Genomic DNA, 20700 nt, shown 5'->3' on the forward strand with positions numbered 1-20700 from the left:
AAAAAAAAAAAAAAAAAAAAAAAAAAAAAAAAAAAAAATTTAAAAAAAATGCTTATGTTTTTTTTAATTTATAAAATTACTGTGCAATATATATGCATTCACAGGTATCTTCGTATTTAAATACCTTCTGTTTCAACTTATACTGGAATTTCAATTAATTTTTACTGGCTCAAAGATCACAAAGCTACCTGAAATCCCGTGTTTGCTTTGTTTATGTTTGTGCTTTTAGAACGCGTTTCTAAAGAGTAAAACAATTTTAAATCAATGGTAATTTAAATAAATAAAAATAATAAACTAAAAATTAAAATCAATAGATAAAATTTCTTTTCATGCAAATTCATAAAAAGTTTGATATTAAAATTATATTTGATTTTAAAATTATATTATACGATTATATTATAAATTATATTGTAATATTCTTCCTAATTTAAGAATAAATTAATATCCATAACTTTGAAAATTAAAAATAATTAAATAAATAACAACAATTTTGCAAAAACATTAAAGAACATAAGAATATTATTCTATAAAATTTTAGGTAACTTTGAATTTTCGATTTCCTAGAAATGTACTTTTAAATCATTACTTTTTTTGTTTAGTACTTGTACTATTTACTCGTTACTTTTTAAAATAAGAACTTTTTACTTTTTACTCGTTACTTTTTTTAAAAATACTTGTAATTTTACTCGTTACTTTTTAAAAGAAACGTTGCCATATATGATCGTGACTTATGAACCGATACCTGTTATTATCGTAACAGGTGACTAGGGGTCATCCATAAAGTTTGATAATTTACTTATCATAGCTGTGGAAATTTAACAGGTCCTACAACCACTGAAATGCAACAAATTTCTACCCAGCCGATATCATAGCTCTATATCCGTGTTTGACTTCTCGAATCATAGTGATGAGCAAGAACGTTTCCTGATATTATTTCTAAAATATGAAGTATATTTCATGTATGACATTGGGCTAGTGTTCGGGAGAACGGGAGTTCGAATCCCGCCAGTCGAATCCCTGTGTATTGAATTGTGACTGGCGCACGTTATATCAGTCGGGGGAACAGAGTCTTCCAGGTTACCATAACAAATCAATACAGGGTTCCCATGATTTGGTTGATTTGATTTGTTCATTTACGTCGCACTAGAGCTGCACAATGGGCTATTGGCGACGGTCTGGGAAACATCCCTGAGGATGATCCGAAGACACTCCATCACAATTTTGATCCTCTGCAGAGAGGATGGCACCTCCGCTTCGGTAGCCCAGCGACCTGCACACGAAGACGAGCACTTTACGGTAGAACAGTTTAACGAGGACCAATACCGCACACCCTCGGTCCCTACGCAGACTGATCCAAGTGGTCACCCACCCGCACACTGACCGCAGTCAGTGATGCTTGACTTCGGTGATCTGCGGGAAACCGTGTCTTAACGATCAGTCCACTGCGGGACTCCAATGATTTGGAGAAATTGATTTGTATCTATATTGATAAAAATATATAGTATGAGTAGTAAAAACACCTCATTTCTTGTTCACTGTTAAATCGTGATAGATGCGAATATTTTATTTTCATTGAATAAAAGGGGAAAAAAGATAAATGTTCTTACTACCAGTATTTTATTTTTTTCAAAAATTAGTGCTCCTGCGTCGAACGCTGGTTCTTATTCGATACACTCAAGAAAGAATTAGCAATCTTTATCTATCTATGTTATCTTTATCTACATATATTAGCTTATTATCTAAGTCTTTCCATTTCTTAGTACTTTTTACGTCACATTATGACAGGGCATTAATGAGTTTATAAGTTCAATAAAATATTCCTTACTCTACAAAAATTTAAAGGATTTCAACAAGTTAAAGGCGTTTAGATCTCAAAGGGGTAAGAATATTTCATTGTCGAATTTCTTTAACGTTTAGGTTTTTGCGAAAAATGGGCCTGGATTTCTGGATAATATTTGGTTTGAAGGAGCTACAATGAATTATGCTGAAAATCTCCTGAAATTCAGAGATGATAGAATAGCCATTAACTATGTTGGTATGAAAGTCATTTTATTTTAATATTTTTACAATTTATTAGTTATGAATGAAGATTCTTTTTATGTTTCGATTTGTTTAACTATACCGTTTATAAATATACATTCAGATACAAAAAAAAGATAAATGAATGCATAAAATGGTGATAAATATACTATATACATTAATTACTCTCACAGGATTGTGTTATAAATATATGCTAGTATGAATTATTCTTGTTTATCTGTTCGTGAACGTGTTCTTTCAGTTGAATGAATTATTTTTGTTAGAAATAGAGAGAGAAATAGATACTAGTCTACTCTCTGTTTTTCAAAATGCTTTATCTGGTAAAAAAAAAAGTATATACTTCTTAAAAGTACATCCTCCTGTTTGTTTGTTAAATAAATTTTTAAAAAAATGCGTTAAAACTTCACTACAACTTTTTAACTTTTTGCAGAACAGTAAGATCACTATACGCAAATAAAAAAAAAATTAAGAAACGAAAAAATAAAACCAAAAAAAAAAAATTTAACTAATTTTATATTTTAATGCGTTTTTTGAAAAAGTCAGTAGGATAACTATTGAATAATTTAAAACATTAATTTGTACTAATAGTAACTTTATCATCACATAATTTCTTTTTCTGAATAAGCATTTTATTTCTTTAAAATATTTCTTTTTAGCGACTAATATGAAAATGATACTAACAATTTATAATCACTACAAAACTCCATACTCATAGAAGCGATTTATATGAAATTAAATAATGGGACACAAACCGACGAAATTAACCTAAACCTCAGTGGCACGAAAGCCCAAAAAGGGCCAAGTCCTGCTCTGCCAACCAGGTTTCGTGACATTGGGCTCTGGGGTGCAAAAGCAAATGTTACAGTTGGGTGGTCAACCTAACGTGGAACCTTCAGTGTTTAGTCCCCAAACATGCGTAGATGAACTGAACCAACTGAAGGGATGAAAGACCGAGTCAAACTTGTAGGGTTCGAATATAACCCCGGACTTTAGGCACGGGAACGCGAAGCACTACCATTCAGCCAGAGGGGCTCAACTAATTAGAATTTTAAAGAACTTGATTGTGTAACTAAATTTTTACGTATTTCAAGAATTTTCCTTTAAAAAAACACACATACATTTCACCAAAAAATTTTATATTTCATTAATTTATTTACTTATTTTTGAAATGTGATATGGATTCAAAATACATGATATATTTGAGCGAAAATATCGATTATCTAAATAAAGTTGCATATAGTGTGCTCCGTAACCATCACAGCACCTCTAATATATAAATTTCTTGACATAAAGGAAATAAAAATTACTCCTATGTGGTGTCCCAAATTAATATTTCAAATAAGAGATATGGAATCTAATTACACTATATTTGCTACCCACTCTGAATTTACAACGTTTGCTCATTAATGTCTTATGAATTCCTTATTCTCGAAACTTTTGATTCTGCGTCCTTTTTTAGGTGTGGTTGGAAATAGAAAATCCGTCATGTTTTCTCGGCTGTACCCAGCTGTTTTTCTGGTTACACTAATTTTGTTACCCACTCTGATTTTGCAACGTTTGTTCATTAATGTCTTATGAATTCCTTATTCTCGAAACATTTGATTCTGTATCTTTTTCAGATACGGATGGAAATAAGGAATCAATCACTTTTTCTGAGCTGTATAAACAGGTAAGTCTATATGCAGCAGCTTTTAAGAAGAATGGACTAAAGAAAGGAGACAGAGTAGCCAGTAAGTTGCTTTTTATATTTACATTGATCAAAATCCATAGCCAAGAATATCGTGCATGATAAAAAAAATGCTTAAAGGCAAAGTATTTTACTTTATAATCGTCGTTGAACAGCCGTCCCAATTTTGAATTTACAGCTACAAGCCCGTAGCCTTCTAATTTTGAATCCTATCCAGAAAACAATTGAACTCCTAGATCAAGTATTGGGATAAACTTATAGGACCTTCGTAGAGGACAGTTTGATGGAACTAATCAGCATTTGCATTACATGGAGAGGAAAACCACGAAAACTTCCCATCACCAGCCCGGTGGAAAGGGACTCTACCCCATTATCCGTCTACCACTGAGGATATTTTATATCAGCACTGTGGTTGGCGCCAGGTGGGTTCGGAATTCGTACTGACCAGCCATCGCTGGGACTTGAACCCGGGTCACCTCATTGGAAGGCAAGAGCTCTATTCCCTGAGCCACCACTGCTCAAAATGCTTTTTTCTAATTTTCAATTCAATAAATATTAATCAAGGTTCATAATATTTTCTGAATAGTTTTAAATTTATGCAATTAGTTATAAAGAAAGGCCTAAAATCGAGAAATGAAAAATTACAGTTATGTGTGTCCCTAACTTTTTGCGGATCACCTATGCTGACTAAACTATTGCATACATCATACATTGATGCATCATACAATGCATTGCATACATTGATGCTGATTTCTATTTTAAGAATTTTAAGTCCGAATCAGCCTACAAAATGTATATTTATCTAGAAAAATATGTTGTGTCTTTTATAGAAATTAAATAATAAACTTGTATCCTAAGTGATCCCTTCAAACCATTACGGTACAATTGATTACGTGTTATTAAAAATTCTTCACACTGCTTTTTATTTTTTACACCATTTAAACAGCATGTGGCAGAATTAATTTTTTTTTCTAAATTATTTAACACTTTAACAGCTAAGAACCGTTTAATAAAATTTTGCATTGATTTCTGTTTTACTTGAACAACATTGATTTCATTTTAAATTTCCCCCCTATTGTGTAATAGATTTTTAAAACATCTCTTAAGTGCCATTAAATGCGTTACAGAATGGATTTCTTGACGATTGTAATGACATGCATTATGAAATAAAAATATAGATGAGTTGGAGAGAGTAATTTAAACTGTTTAGTCAAAATAAAGTAATCCGTTTCTTTCTTCTTGTATAAACCAACTACATATGCCCTGCTTGTAAACAGCGCTGAATGTCGAATACAGCTTTCATTTTACTGATTATAAGTCAATTATTATGTTTTTGGAAGATTTTTGTGAAACAATAAAGGTTTTTTATCTAAAATCAGGGCTGCCAACTTTTTACACATCGTGGGAAAATTTCTTTTAGTGGTAGGAACGTTTATATTTTAATGTATGATTCTTTGTTTAAATTTATTTTAAAGCTTTCATACATTCTTTCATTTATTTTAAAGCCTTCACCACTACATGTGAATGATTCAAAAATTCAGATAAAATATCACTTTGTTTCCGTTCCCATGGGGTGAGGCTTTTAAATTGTTAGATATACTAACCGAAGTGCCCAAAATTTTAGCTTTAGAGTGCATACTATTCTCTAAAATATTTTGCAAAAGGTTTAGTAATTGCCATCTCTGTCTAATGTATACGATAAGATAATTGTCAGTGACTGAAACTTAACTTAGGTTTTATATTTTTTCTTCGTGATCTTGTTATATACTGTGATAAGTTTAAGTTCAATGTTACATCTAAATCGCAATAAGTAAGATGACTTAATAAGTACCTGACTTAATGTGTTTCAAAATACTTGTAAATTATTAACTAATTGTGTAATTTTTGATATCAACAATTATTCGAGAACACCAAAAGCATTCAAGCAGTTGTTAGGAATGAACACCAATAAAAATAAAGTCATAAACATGCCATGTACAGAGAAAATAGTAATTAATATTTAGAAATCGGAGAATATAAATTTAAAGTCGTAGACAGCTTTACTTATTCTCTGAAATCAACAACTGAAATGATGTTACAACAAAATTTAAAAGGATAAGGACTGCCAATAGATACCTTAATGAAATAGACAAAATTAAAGGTAATTTAAGGAAAAACAAAGATTTTGCTCTATAAAAGTTTTGCAAGATCAATTTTAACAAATGCAGAATTTGGAGTATGATTTATGCTTATGTATATGTGCTTGAGAGAACGAGCTTGAGAAATTTGCTCGGTGGTTAAAAAAAACCTTTTGTGGTTAAAAAAAACCTTTGACTTAGATTTAATTTAAAGCTATACCACTCGTATAAAGAATAAGATATTATTAATTTAATTAAATTACGAAGAATAAAAAACGCAGAGCACGTAATCAGAATACGTGAAGATCACATGATCAAAGAAATCTTTCATGTAATGACAATAAACCTTCGGAGAAAAGGCAGACCAAATTTGGGACGATTAGATGGCTTGGAAAAAGATTACGGATAAAAAACTTGTCAACAATTGCAATTAGAAAACAAGCCTAGAAAAAACTTCTTGAGAAAGCCAAGACCCACCCATGGCTGTTGAGTCAATGAAGAAGAAGATTAACTAATCATAAACTATTTTTAGGATCGGGATAGCCTGGTTGGTAGGACATTGGGCCCAAGTCCAAGAGTTCGTGGGTTCGATCCCGAAGACTCCCCGTGTAAATAGTGACTGGTATACGTTAAATTTGTCGGATCACGAAGTCCTCCATGTTCCCATAACAAATCAATGCCTCTGAGGGTACTGAATTGGAGATTGATCGTTCTCTTGTTCAGATCAAAATTACGATAATGGATGAATGGATGTATGAATGGGTCCGCCCTATAAACGAGCTGTGACATGTGTGCAGCTGAAGTCGTATTCTTGCACATAAATGGAACCACTGAAAAACAAGAAATGACTCTCTGCCTTAAATTCGCTTGGCTTCAGCAAGCAGGCTTGCTGATATCGGCAAGTGGTATTAGGAACAACAAAACTATTTTCATGTTTCTTTAACTTGTTGAATTAAAAATGAACTACATATTCAATTTGTTGGTATTAAGTAGGATAATTTTAGCTATTTCTACCAGGCTACATGTCGAACAGAAAAGAATCTGTGATCGCTATGTTGGCTGCTGTTAGTATTGGAGCTATATGGGGAGGAGCTCATCCGTTATACGGTGCTAAAGTGAGTACTAATTTTATTTCTCATATTGTTTCTATTGGGTCGTATGCAATAGATACGAAAGCACGATACGTACTAGTAATTATTATGGGACATTATTATAAAGCATATTTAGGGCTGCCAACTTCTGCGCTTCTTTTCTAGATGCTTTATAAAGTGGTATATAATTAAAAATAAAAGTTTTCAGAATTTCTGGTAATTTTGTCGACTTTTTAAGAGCCTTACCTCATGACATCTGATGCAAAATAGCATTTCATATGAGTTTTTGAATCCTTTGAGTGCAATGGTGTGGAAAATAACATTAAACAAAATTTATGAAACAACGAACCACGTATGAAAACGTAAACTTACAACCACTAGAAAAAAATTTCTCTAAAAGCGTAGCAAAAATTACAGCCTTGCACAGTTTTAACCTTTACTCGAAAGAGTTTACTATCGTAAAGCTGCCAACTTTTGACGCTTTTTGTACAAATGTATTTCCAGTCGCAGGTTTAGGGTTTAATAACTAATTTTTTTTTATTCCTTTAAACTTATTTTCCACACCACTACCAGGGACGTCAACTACTAAGTTTTTAGTCTAATATTTTATGGAGGGGCTGTCAATTAAAATTTAAAGCTTACACTATTTTATGTAATTTTACCAACACTTATAAAGCCTCTTGATGGAACTCTTGGATATAGGCTTTCGAACCAAGAACAAGTAGTGATGAGGAAAGCAACTTTGAATCAAATTTATAAAAGGAAGAATAATACATTAAATATTCATATGAGCTTAAATGAATATTTATGCTCATATGAAATTAGCTACCACTAGAAAAAAAAATTTCAAAAAAGCATGGAAAGTTGGGCAGGCCAGTATTGCATGTAAATGATTTAAAAGTTCATATGCAACGTGTTGAGACATTTAAAATATTGGCGAAATTACCAAAAATTCTGAAAGCTTTGATTTTAAATGGCTACCTTTTTATAAAATATTTTGCAAAAAGCGTGGTAGTTGACAGGCCTGCTATCGTAAATTAAAATTTTAAGCTCATTTTTACTCGATAAATTTAGCGCCGTCATGTAGCATCCTGTATATTTAGTTTTTTATTTATTTTTATAATTTATTTATTTTTCTCTTTTCCCCAAAAATTGTTTACCAGCCTAAAACAGAATCTTACATTTATTTTTATTGGAGAGATTCAGCATTTTCATGTACCATCCCGCATGTTCACTTACATTCTGCGCATGGTCTGTGGAAAACTTAAAATTTTTTTTAATAACTGTGTTGCGTAGATAAGATAAATATATGCAAAGTATTAATTAATGGTATTGGATTAGACGTTAGTAAATTTTCTAATAATTAACTAACAACAAAATTAATTTGGGGGCTATTTTAATTGCTTATTTTTAACGAATATTTGATAGTATTAAGATTTCTCTTTCAGGCAGCTTCAAAAATCATGGAAAGAATGCAACCTAAATTTCTCATAGCTGTTGATAGATTTCCATGGGACGAGGAACACTATATACTTAATTATTTACCAGCCATTGCAAAAGGTAAAATTGTTTTAGATAGATTATTTTTATATCTATATATATATTTCTCTTACACGGCGACAAAAAAAAGCCTCATTACAACTTCCCGAATGGCAACGCCAGAAAATGGACCAATGATTGCCGCTTAAAATGTCACACGCCAAATCTAGCTGAGGTGGCTCAACATATAGCTCGTTTAAAAACGGAAACTGAAATAACCAGAGAGAGCATTCTCTGATCTCTTCCGAAATTCATCCTATCAGCTGCGGCAATCTCAGACTATTAAGGTAGGCAGAAGTGAGTAGTCTTTGTCGATAGATTTCTATTTTAGTATTTTGTCGAAAGCGCTTTTTTTCACGAATTTATATATTACGAATTTGACGATTTTTGATTTATATCACGAATTTATTTGTTTTTTATATTGAAAAATGAGTCTCAGTCGTGCTGTTACGCTTTTGAAGCATTATCAAAAGAAGCGTGCTCGAAGATTGGAAGAGAGCATTGATGACAGCTATGAAAGACGTAGTGGTGAAGGAATGCGTAGACGACGTGCTGTCATTCAAGATTTAACTGTTGATTTCAAATTTATTTTAATGACTTAGTATTTACTAAAAAGATGTAATTTTTTTTTTAAAAAAAAAGTTGTTATGTGGATTTGGATGATTGTTTTGAATTGTTGGAATTTTGTGCAATTGCAATGTACCTAAGTTAGTAGCGAGCGAAGCAAACCATATAAGATTGCGCAGTAATTTTCGGGGGTTGGCGAGCGTTAGCGCAGCCCACTAGTTTGCTTTATTACCACCGGCAGTATGATCAATGCGAAAAAGAGATTCTTATTTTTTCTTTCAAATAATGAATTAATTTTTGGGCCTTATAGACTTCCCTCTTATAAAAGGTTCAATTTTTTTTTTCACTCAAGTATAAATTTCTCATACAACAAGCCTCTTTTAAACTAATCTGTGAAAATGTATTTAGGTATTCAATCATTGGAGAAAGTAATCATTGTTCCTACTAAACCAGAGACTTTGGAAAAGGACTTGACCTTTATTCAAAACAGGTGAAATATAAGTTATAAACAAATTTTGCATTATCGGGGATGCCAACTGCTACGCTTTCTGCAAAAGTTCTATTAAATTGGTAGCGAATTACATAGCAAAACTTATAGAATAAGGATAATTACGCCTACTTTTTAAAAGTCAACACGAGATGTCTGCTTTACATTATAAGTTACATTTCATATGATGTTGGCGGATTTTTGATAGGAAATGATGGAAAAATTAATTAAAAATAATGAACTAAAAATAACTTAAATTTCGTTACTATTAGAAAATATTTTTTTTTTACAAAACGAAGCAAGTTGGCATCTCTGCATTATATCAAAGCATGGTTGTTTAATTTTCGTAAAATATAAGGTATTGATAGCAAAGACATTTCATTACTTCGTCTATTTAAAAAAAAATTTAACCCTTTAATGGGCCCTTTATTTCTAGTAAAGGTAAATTAAAGTATTTTTGGAATTGAAATTGTTTTAAGAACAGTAATTGATGTAAAAAAAAAAAAAAACTCATTTAGTTAATAAAAATGCCATTTTTTTGGTGGTAAATATATTTAACATGACCTATTAGGAACTTACTGACTTTTATTTTTCTTTATTTATAAAATAAATTCCTTAAATGCTACAAACTTCAAAAGGAATTATGTATTTTATAACTTTTATACGTTTTTTAAAAGTGACAAATGGCTACCAATTTTATTCAAACTCACTTCAAGAAAGCTGAAGTTATTGAAAAATGGAAACCTAAATTAAAAGTGGTAAAACGTGGTGGTAAATATACTTACCACGGCCTTCAAAAGGGTTAAACTAGCAGTGACTGCAATTATTATTAAACTATCAAAATATATAATATCTATGGTGAAAGATCAGAAAATTTATATAGCTATTAATGAAATGAAATATTGATAGTAAACGATAATCTACTCTCTATAAGAAAAAGTAAAAAGTAAAATGTTTTTATTACCACTGGTTGGTATTTATCAAGAATTATTCGAGTTATGTTAAGCTGTTTTATTTCAAAACCTTATTATCGTTACTATTCCCATAAAATGATTTTGGTTTTAAGCACAGTATTTTTCTTTATGTACCAAAATCAGCTTTTTGTAGAAGAGTTTTCCCGGTTAGTGTCATAAAACAGAATTTAGTTATTATTAAAAAAAAAGCAGCTTTTCCTTCAGCTCATGTACTTTAATTTTTTACACTAGATTTTCCTCGCTAATCACCATAACCTAAGAAACATTTAGCATAAGCAAAAATGTTAGAAGCTATAAAAATATTACTTGATAATTAAGTGCTTAGACTAGGTCTACCGGAAAATTATGTCATTTTATACAAGGAAGGTGACTTTATAAAAACAAGCATTTACTCTTAAATATATAGATCAGACGCTATACACATTTTCTTTTGCACCATATATGCTGTGTCTCTTTAATCTACAAAACTTACCATTAGTGTTAAAGGGTAAATACCCCACCGCCTTATTTTAAAGAAGAACCTTTTGCATTACTTTAAAATTACTGTAGAAGGAGGAAGTTATTTTCACTATCAGAACTTTCCGGTTGACCTAATAGGTCCAGTATAGTCAAAATCAAATTAAAAGAACTCGGTATCGTTTCAATAAAATAGGCAGAGCCGGGATGGCTCAGGGGATAGAGTATTCGCCTTCCAGCTATGACTGGTTGATATACGAATTCCGCAATCGGGTCACACCGATCACAGTGCTGACGTAAAAATATCCTCAGTGGTAGAGGGATCGTGGGTTAGAGTCCCATTGCCATCAGGTTCGCTTTGCGAGGTTTCGGTGTTTTCCCTGTCCATCTAACGCAAATACGGGTCAGTTCCATCAAAAAGTCCCCCACAAGGACAAATTTCTCCCAATATTTTTTTCAGGATTTCCCTTGTATTCTGTATTGGGTTCAAAATTACAAGGCTACGGAGTTGAACTTTAGTAGTCGTAAACTCAAAATTGGGTAGGCTATTCAACGGCTGTTATAAAACAAAATAGGCGTGTTTAAACCAATTTTATTGAAACGGTGGCTTGAATTTCTAAAATATAATTTGTCATCTAGTATGAGTTGAAAATGTATTTAAGGAATGTCTTCACAGTTGTCTTTTAGATGAATTTTTGATGACCGGAAAATCCCTGGAAGGTCACATTCCCGATGTTGAATTTGAACAAGTATCCGCCAACCATCCAGTTTTCATTTGTTTCACATCTGGGACAACAGGTACTCCCAAAGGTGTCCTTCATTCTGGAAAGGTAATTAAAGCTTTATAGAAAAACAACTTTAATGTCTTACCTTTCAAGAGGTTGAAGCTTTATCTTGGGTTCATACGCACCTGAATGTGATTATAATATTACTATATAATTTTTTTAATATTATTATGTTTAAAGCTACCAGAATATTATTTTTTCTCTAAGTTAATATATATAGATCCAAATGTTATGGAAAAAGAGCCGTAAGGCCTCAGACGCCCAGTTCCACTACAACGAACGGACAGGAAGTTCATCAAAAGATTAAGCATTTTTGAACATGAAATCCTCAGGCGCATCACGTGGCCACCCTGGTTTGTAAGAAACGATACTCTCTATAATGACCCCAAAATAGATAAAATAGATCAATATCTATATAAACTAAATTCATTCTTTTTCAAAGGTGCGAAAGATTGCTTAACCTGTGACTTCAATGAGATTCTAGACCCGGACATTATTCCTACTAATGCAAAATATAGTCCGGTAACCGCCTTCTTTAGTAGTGATGGTGTTCTTTAGAAACATTACAATCCAAGTATAGGTTAAATGAACAAATTCTTTTCTGTCAAACTATGCACTCTGCTCCTGCGAATCCCTGTTACCGGGAGGTGAGGGAGTGTATACGGTGCCATCCTCTACTTGTAAATAATTGTATCGATTTTTTCCCTTTTATTTAACCTTGTTATTTTTCACATCCCTTATTATGCGATTACTATCCCTATGTAATTTTATATTCATCCCAGACATCGTTCTTATACGAAACTTATCCTTAAATTCACCTTATTGAGACTTCGCTTTAGCTACTTATCCGCCCCTCCTTTCCTATCCTTAAATAAATTTTATCTTAGATGAAGAAGTAAATATATCCAAGGGATTAGATACTCTGCTCTAAACTGTATCAGTCAGCCAGGATATGAAATTCCGAGCACATATAATTTACAGCTCTTTTTATTTCCGTTTATTTTTACCTGTTCAAGCAAAGTGCTTGAATCTCTTAATAGCATCCACAACGACTGCTAACCATAAAGAAGGCCTACAAGGAAAAAAATACTTCATGATGGATGGGATAGGGTCCAGCTCAAATGACGAGACAAGACGGATATGAAGTTTTAATTCGATAGTACAAAATTTCAGTTTCTTTGTAACATAATTGATTCCAATTGCGAATACTTTACAGGTGCGTACGAACCCTGTTATCACATTGGTATGACCAAATAAGGCTTAACCCCTTCGAGACAGGCGAGTCATACAAACATTCTCAGGGTGGCTGCAATCACGGTAAAAAAGATGAAACTGGTAGCCAAACTATTTTTATAGCAGTTTATTTGTGAGAGGGGTAATAGTAGCTTTCTTTATTTATATCACCAAGACATAGTTCAAATTAAAAGTTATATAGTTACACTTTTAACAAACTTAGATTGGATGTATTAAATTTAAAGTGAAAGCAAAAATAGGGTTGTCAAATTAGCCATGCCCAAACTTAAGCTACCGCTTTTTATTTTTTTCTATCCTGTTTCTGATTCTATACGTGACTGATAGTCTCCTCCTTGGTTGTTGTCTGGAAGTTTGGAGAGAGGGGTATCAGCTCAGGCACTGTCCACGTCATCTGACCGGGGTCAAAAGTACGTGGCATTTCTGCCATGACCTTTAAAAGATAAAGCCCTAAGAATGGTGTCAGAAGCTTGGCCATTGTTGTGTTATAATGATGAAGATCGTAACTTCTTCTTGTTGGAGGAGCTGAAGGTTGGTTCGAGCTGCCTTTATCTATTCATCTTGAAGTGTAACTTTTGAGATGAAGAGCACAATAGTGCGGTGCTCGCCACTCTCACCAGTCTTACCGCCAGCTTGGCGATTTAAGATCTTCAGGTAAAAGCAACCCTGTGATCCTAGTGATATATATTCTGTCCTTCAGAGGAAGAACAGCCACTTACCTTTTCAACTTTTTCACTAGCTAGCTTGGTCGCAGGACGACCCATAATGTTTAATTTAGTTTATGTTATATTGATGTTTGTGTTCATGAAATAAATATGCTTTAAGAGAAACCCGCATTTCGTACTCACTTCAGTGGTGACCCGGACTTCGCAGCATGCTAAAATCAACTTTCATGGAAGAACCCTTGGATTATACTGTATGAATTATGGGATTACAAAGCTAGCTGGTGACGATTCAAGTATGTTTTTATGGTCATTCGCTTGGTTTAGGTATGCAATTTGTCCCTCTTAGTCATTAAGTTATCAGTGGTAGTATTTATATTTAGGTAACTAGTCAATTCTAAACTTAAAATACTTGTCAAATTACGTTAATATATGAATTAGTTTTAGCTGTTTAAACTTGCTTCTATTTAAAGTTCAAAATGCCAAATGAAGGTGAGCAGAATCTTGCCGAAGCTCAAATTGCTCGTATAGCTGTTAAACTACCACCAATATGGAGAAATAATATCAAACTTTGGTTTGTTCAGGCAGAAAGCAATTTTGATTTATCAGGAATTACTAACGACCAAACTAAATATAACAATATCATTGCAGCAATAGACCCAGAGACTTTATCAGCAGTTTCAGATATTTTGTTTAATCCTCCAACTGCAAATAAATACCATACTCTTAAAGAAAGACTTATCGCGGAATTTACAGACTCTGAAAGTAAGCAAATCCGTAAACTTCTTTCTGAATTACAATTAGGAGACGACAAACCGTCCCATTTATTGAGGAAAATGCAAACGCTGGCAGGTACATCTTTAAATGAGGATTTTTTGAAAACCTTATGGCTGCAGCGTTTACCATCAGAGATACAAACAATTCTTTCCGTTAGCTCAGAGTCGCTAGAAAATTTAGCTAAGCTAGCGGATAAAATAGCCGAAGTTAGAACGGATTCCCTTCCAAATGTTTGTGCAACGAATAACGCCACGAGTTCGAATCCCTTACTCTCAGCAAAAACACGAGAAAATCCGTCAACATCGAACCCGCTATATCAGGAAGTATGTGCACTTCGCCAGCAAATAGCTGCACTTAGCCAGCAAGTTGAAAAATTTTCTCGCGAGAGATCACGCAATCGTTCTCGAACAAGATATAATAATTTTCGTAGATATACATCTAGCTCTAGGGATCGGAAAAGATCGTCTGAAATCTGTTTTTATCATTCGAAATTCGGCCAAAAAGCTAGAAAATGTTGTTCACCGTGTTCATACAACAATAACCAGGGAAACTAAAACCGGCTGTCGCTATTACAGCGACAAAAGATCCGACAGCCGTACGTTCGTGTCGCTTATTTGTATATGATAAAAAAACTCATTTAAAATTTTTAGTGGATTCAGGTTCAGATGTGAGCTGCTTGCCCGTCCCAAAAATGATTAAAAATTTACATCCTGGTCCCTTACAGTTAACTGCAGCTAATAATTCAAAAATTTTTACCTACGGAAGTAAATTATTGAACATTAATTTAGGATTACGAAGAGACTTTAAATGGAAATTTTTAGTTGCTACGGTGCCTATTCCAATTATAGGAGCAGATTTTTTAGAGCACTTTGGACTGTTGATAGACCTAAAACGTCGTAAATTAATTGATGGTGTCACTAATCTTTCTTTATTGGGCATAACTGCCAAAACTAATGTTTTTTCAGTAAAATTAATTTCAGGTGACACATATTATCATAAATTATTATCAAATTTTCCGGAATTAACTAAATTAACACCAAAAATTAAGCAGGCGTGTCATAATACTGTGCATTACATCGATACAACTGGTCCGCCTATACACAATAAACCTAGGCGATTAAGTCCAAAAATATACGATGTTGTAAAACAAGAATTTCAGTTTATGTTAGAGCAGGGTATTTGCCGGCCTTCGAAGTCACCATGGTCATCTCCACTCCATGTCGTTACTAAAAGCTCGGGAAGTATTCGACCAGTTGGAGACTATAGGAAATTAAACGCCGTGACAACTCCGGATCGGTACCCTATTCCCCATATACAAGATTTCACACACGCGCTGAATAACAAAAATATTTTTTCTAAGATTGATATAGTCCGTGCTTATTTTCATATCCCAGTACACCCAGATGACATACAAAAAACTGCTGTGTGTACGCCTTTTGGGCTTTTTGAGTTTCCTTTCTTAAATTTCGGTCTATGTGGAGCCGCGCAAACTTTTCAGAGGTTCATGAATGAAATTCTGGGAGATTTGCCTTTTTGCTATGTTTACCTCGATGATATCCTTATTTTTAGTGAATCAGAAGAACAGCATAAAATGCATGTTCAAACCGTGTTTCAAAAATTAAATGAATACGGTTTAACGGTAAATGTATCAAAATGTCTGTTTGGTGTGCCAGAGATTTCATTTTTAGGCCACTTAATAACTAAGGATGGCACCAAACCATTACCCAATAAAGTAGACCCTATTTTAAATTACCCACAACCAAAATCAATTAAGGAATTGAGAAGATTTCTCGGACTTCTAAATTTTTTTCGTCGTTTTCTACCTCGCGCAGCTCATAACCAAACTCACTTAAACGATTTTTTAAAAGGCTCAAAGCGCAATGATAATCGTATGATTAACTGGTCAGAACAAGCAATAAGCGAATTCCAAAACTGTAAAACTCTTTTAGCGAACGCTACGCTGCTTGCTCATCCTAACCCCGATGCAAATTTAGTACTGCAAGTAGATGCCTCGGATTTTGCTATTGGGGGAGCATTATTTCAAACAGAAAATGAACATCTTCAGCCGTTAGCATTTTTTTCGCGCAAGTTATCCGAAACTGAAAAACGCTATAGCGCATATGATAGGGAGTTGCTTGCTGCATACGCTTCAATCAAACAATTCAGGTATATGCTCGAAGCACGGTGTGCGGTGCTCGCCACTCTCACCAGTCTTACCGCCAGCTTGGCGATTTAAGATCTTCAGGTAAAAGCAACCCTGTGATCCTAGTGATATATATTCTGTCCTTCAGAGGAAGAACAGCCACTTACCTTTTCAACTTTTTCACTAGCTAGCTTGGTCGCAGGACGACCCATAATGTTTAATTTAGTTTATGTTATATTGATGTTTGTGTTCATGAAATAAATATGCTTTAAGAGAAACCCGCATTTCGTACTCACTTCAATAGCATTTAGCAAAGTGCATGAGCATATATCAATATGACTTTTACTCATTTCTTCTAAAAACTTTCTGTTTGTATCAGTGAACAAAATTCTTTTAAATCTAATTTATTAGAACATTACAAGGTGGCTGCCAGCGAAAAAAATTTAAAAAGTGGCAGAACAAAAATTTAAGAAATACATTGCTTCATAAAATTCATGTCTACCAAAATATGTTAGTAAATTTTAGAAGAAAAAAAAATTAGATGTTGAAATTGGCAAGCTTAATTCACCATTGAAATTAAAACCTATAAAACTTCCTTCGGCTTCACGAAACGCTTGTCACCGCTTTTTAAATTTTCCCCTGTAGTTTCCACCCTGCTTTAATATATTACCTTAGCTACCACTAGGAAAAATACTTTCTAAATCTACAGGAATTCCGTAGTTGTTGGTGGGTTTGCCTTAAACCTTAAGAAGACACTATACACTATGTGTATAGGACCAACTTTAACCTATGTATGCCCCGCATAGGGATGCATTAAACAAACCCAACCAAAGAAACTTGAAGTTACTCAAAACAAATTTTTAAGACGAATTACTGGTGCCCCATATTACCTCCCAAATAGAGCCGTCAGAAATGACCTTAACATCAGTACTATTAATGAATTTATCAGTAAGCTAAATATCTCATTCTTCAGTAAAGCAAAAAACCCTGATCCAGCAGGCTTCAATGAACTACTGAATAAAGAATTAATACCAGATATGAGACTTTATAACCTAATAACGTCATTCCTATCATCAGATTGTGTTCTATCAAGGCACTACAAATAATATATCCCCTCCCCTCATCTTACTATGGATACTCCCAAAGAGATTAAGTGACCTTCATGTGATCGCCGACTCGGGAATATCCACCGCTAGCATTATACCTAACTTGTCCCATATTTTATAAGCGCGGCAGCAAGTATAAACTTACGTCAACCAGTGCTTCTGCTATTTCTCTTGTTTTTATTGCTATAAACACGGTACTCTAGTCGCCTACGGGCATCATCACAGACGAAGAAGTGGAGTGCCCGCTTTGCGGGCAGGTACTTCGTACTCCATCTAAGCCTAAAGGTGAGCTTGCCATGGCTTAATTTCTTCTTCTTTCATCAGGTGTTGCTTTCTATGCTTGTCAGCCTGTCACTTCATTGCAACCTGAAGCGTGGGGATGCTATCTTCTCTCATTATGCGGTAAGAATAAATTAATGGCACCTTACAGTTACAGTTAGGCAATTACTGATCGGTATGAAGTAATAATAAAAAAATATTGCAAAAAGTACTGAGTTCAAAAATTTTATGCTAATTTTAAAAGTAGCCACAGATATTCGGACTTTATTTATTACATGTTTGATATGCCTCTTATCAGTAGCAAGGATTTTGTGAAAACCATGGCTTGCTGTGAATAGCTATCATGTTGAGTAACTACAGCTATTCGGACATAGTTTATGACAAGTTTGGCATGCTTATCATCATATTGATTTAGTTTATGGAATGTTCATATTCAATATACATACCATCTATACCAGGGGTTCTCAACTTACATGAGGCCACGGGCCGCAATTCAAAACACCAGTCAAATGGCGGGCCGCAACTTTATCAAAATTTTTTAAAAATATTTAATTACATTTTAAAAAGTTCTGGCTACAATAACTTTAATGTGCACCTATGTATTAAACAATTAATGAGCAACAAATATCAAATTGTTAAGATATAAAACTTTAAAGTATTTAAAACCCATGTAGGGTTTTTACGAAAATTGTCAGCAAAAAAATGACAACTAATATATTTTAGTTCATGAACCACAAAAAAAAGGCTTCGCGGGCCGGATGAGGCCCGCGGTCAGCCAGTTGGTAACTACTGATCTATAGTGTTGATCAGACGAATAGAAAAACTCTGCAAAACTCGCTGAAATGTCGAGACATTAATGCTACATCCTAAATGCGATGATTTTGGTGTAATTTGTGTTAATTTTGTTAGCAGATTATTACATATGCCGATTACTACAGCTTCTACAGATTATTTTTCATCAAAGGCTTTTTTTTTATTTTTAAAAAGCAAACAATAAAACGGGTAGAAACTGCTGAGAAGTTTTTTTTAAAAAAAAGCATTTGTAAAGTCCTTTCAAATAAAAATTAAAATACTGAATCGGGAAAACACCGCAAGGAAAAAAACGTATTTTTTTCCTATTAATTTACATGCTTTACTGATTCGGGATTTATTCTATTTTTTAGTATCATTGTACAAAACTCAACTTTGAAATATAATAATTTTTCAGGACCTTACATTTGCAAATTATGCTACATGTATGGTATACTTTTTATAATAATAATAATCGTTGACAGCGTTGAGGTCACAGACAAAATATAAATATATGAAGATACAAATTTACTCTACATTCTGTTTCCGGGCGGCGATATTTTACCAAAGAATGGACAGCAAACCAAATTAACCATGCTCTGCATTTAACTGCAAATTTTTTACTCAATCTTGCCAGCGATTCATAAGTATTAAGGTATTTTTTTTTTTAATAAAGCTAAATAATTGTGACATTTTTTTAATAATAAGATCATTTCACAAAGGGGAACACCAATGTCTCTTAAAAGAAGCCCTGCTTTCTACAGGAATTTATGAGCTGCATTAAAAATAAAAACATACAGTGGTGGCCAAAAGTGTGGACATTTTTGGAAAGTTTCATGTTCTTCAATTTTGTGTGCTTGTAGAATATATTAATTTTCACTTAAATGCAAGCGTTTACATATCAAATTGAAGGTAATTTAATGTAGAATTTAATAATAAATACAGTATTACAATATCTGTATTACAAATAAAGTTATGCAACTATTAGTAAGATCTATCTTAGATTTGCATTTTTTTAAAGTGATACTTACACAATCAATACTTAGTAGGATAACCCTTATTTTTTAAGGCAGCTTCACAGCGTCTTTTCATCGAGTGAACGAGTGTTTGGAGTTCATCTTTCGTAATCACATGGTGCCAAGAATCAATTATAGCTTTACTTAGTTGTCTTTTATTGAATGGACGTTTTTTTCGTACAAGAATTTTCAAACGTGGCCGCAAATTTTCAATTGGATTGAGATCAGGGCTGTTTCCTGGCCATGGTAATATATCTATGCCTTTATTTTGAATACATGCTTTGCATACTTTTACTGTGTGGCATGGAGCTGAATCCTGCTGAAAAATAAATGGTGCGTTGTTGGAGAAGAGATCCCTAATGGAAGGTATCAATTTTGGTTTCAGGGCAGTTTCGATGTATTTTTTGGCATTCAGGATGCCAAATCAGGCCGAAAAAAATGCACAAGTGCTACTACCGATAGAAAAATTAAATGGCTATGCCTTCAAGATAGAAAAATGTCATCAGATGCCATTAGATGTGAAATGAATGCAGCTGGTGTTGCAGTAAGTTCAAGAACAATAAGAAGAAGGTTATCAGGATTTGGACTACAAGCTAGAATTCCAAGGAATAAACCATATTTAAATCAAAAGCAACGCGAAAAACGAGTTAAGTCGGCAAAAGAACACATTTAATGGTCAGAAAATCAATGGAAGCAAGTAATCTGGAGTGATGAGAGTAAAGTATCGCTCTTTGGAAGTGATGATAGAAAATACGTGAGACGTAGAGTAGGCGAAGCGCTTCATCCTGATTGCATTGAAGCAACTACAAAAAATCCAACAAATGTCATGATTTGGGCATGTATGTCTGCAGATGGTGTGGGCCGAATTTAAGTGATTGATGGCATCCTGAATGCCAAAAAATACATCGAAACTGCCCTGAAACCAAAATTGATA

The 20700-nt window shown here is 33.4% G+C and overlaps 1 protein-coding gene across 2 annotated transcripts in view; it reads left to right on the forward strand.

The window, feature by feature from the left end:
• Window positions 1-20700, forward strand: part of LOC107441105 (acetoacetyl-CoA synthetase) — a 48494-nt gene that overhangs the window by 4842 nt on the left and 22952 nt on the right. For both annotated transcript variants that reach the window (XM_016054257.3, XM_071182374.1), the window contains exons 4-10: window positions 1918-2035; window positions 3660-3770; window positions 6862-6959; window positions 8384-8495; window positions 9450-9531; window positions 11635-11788; window positions 18007-18084. In XM_016054257.3, coding sequence (XP_015909743.1) covers window positions 1918-2035; window positions 3660-3770; window positions 6862-6959; window positions 8384-8495; window positions 9450-9531; window positions 11635-11788; window positions 18007-18084 — 753 coding nt within the window. The remainder of the gene's footprint in view (window positions 1-1917; window positions 2036-3659; window positions 3771-6861; window positions 6960-8383; window positions 8496-9449; window positions 9532-11634; window positions 11789-18006; window positions 18085-20700) is intronic.

The sequence above is a fragment of the Parasteatoda tepidariorum genome, chromosome 6 (genome assembly GCF_043381705.1).
Source record: "Parasteatoda tepidariorum isolate YZ-2023 chromosome 6, CAS_Ptep_4.0, whole genome shotgun sequence".
NCBI classification, from domain to species: Eukaryota; Metazoa; Arthropoda; class Arachnida; order Araneae; family Theridiidae; genus Parasteatoda; species Parasteatoda tepidariorum.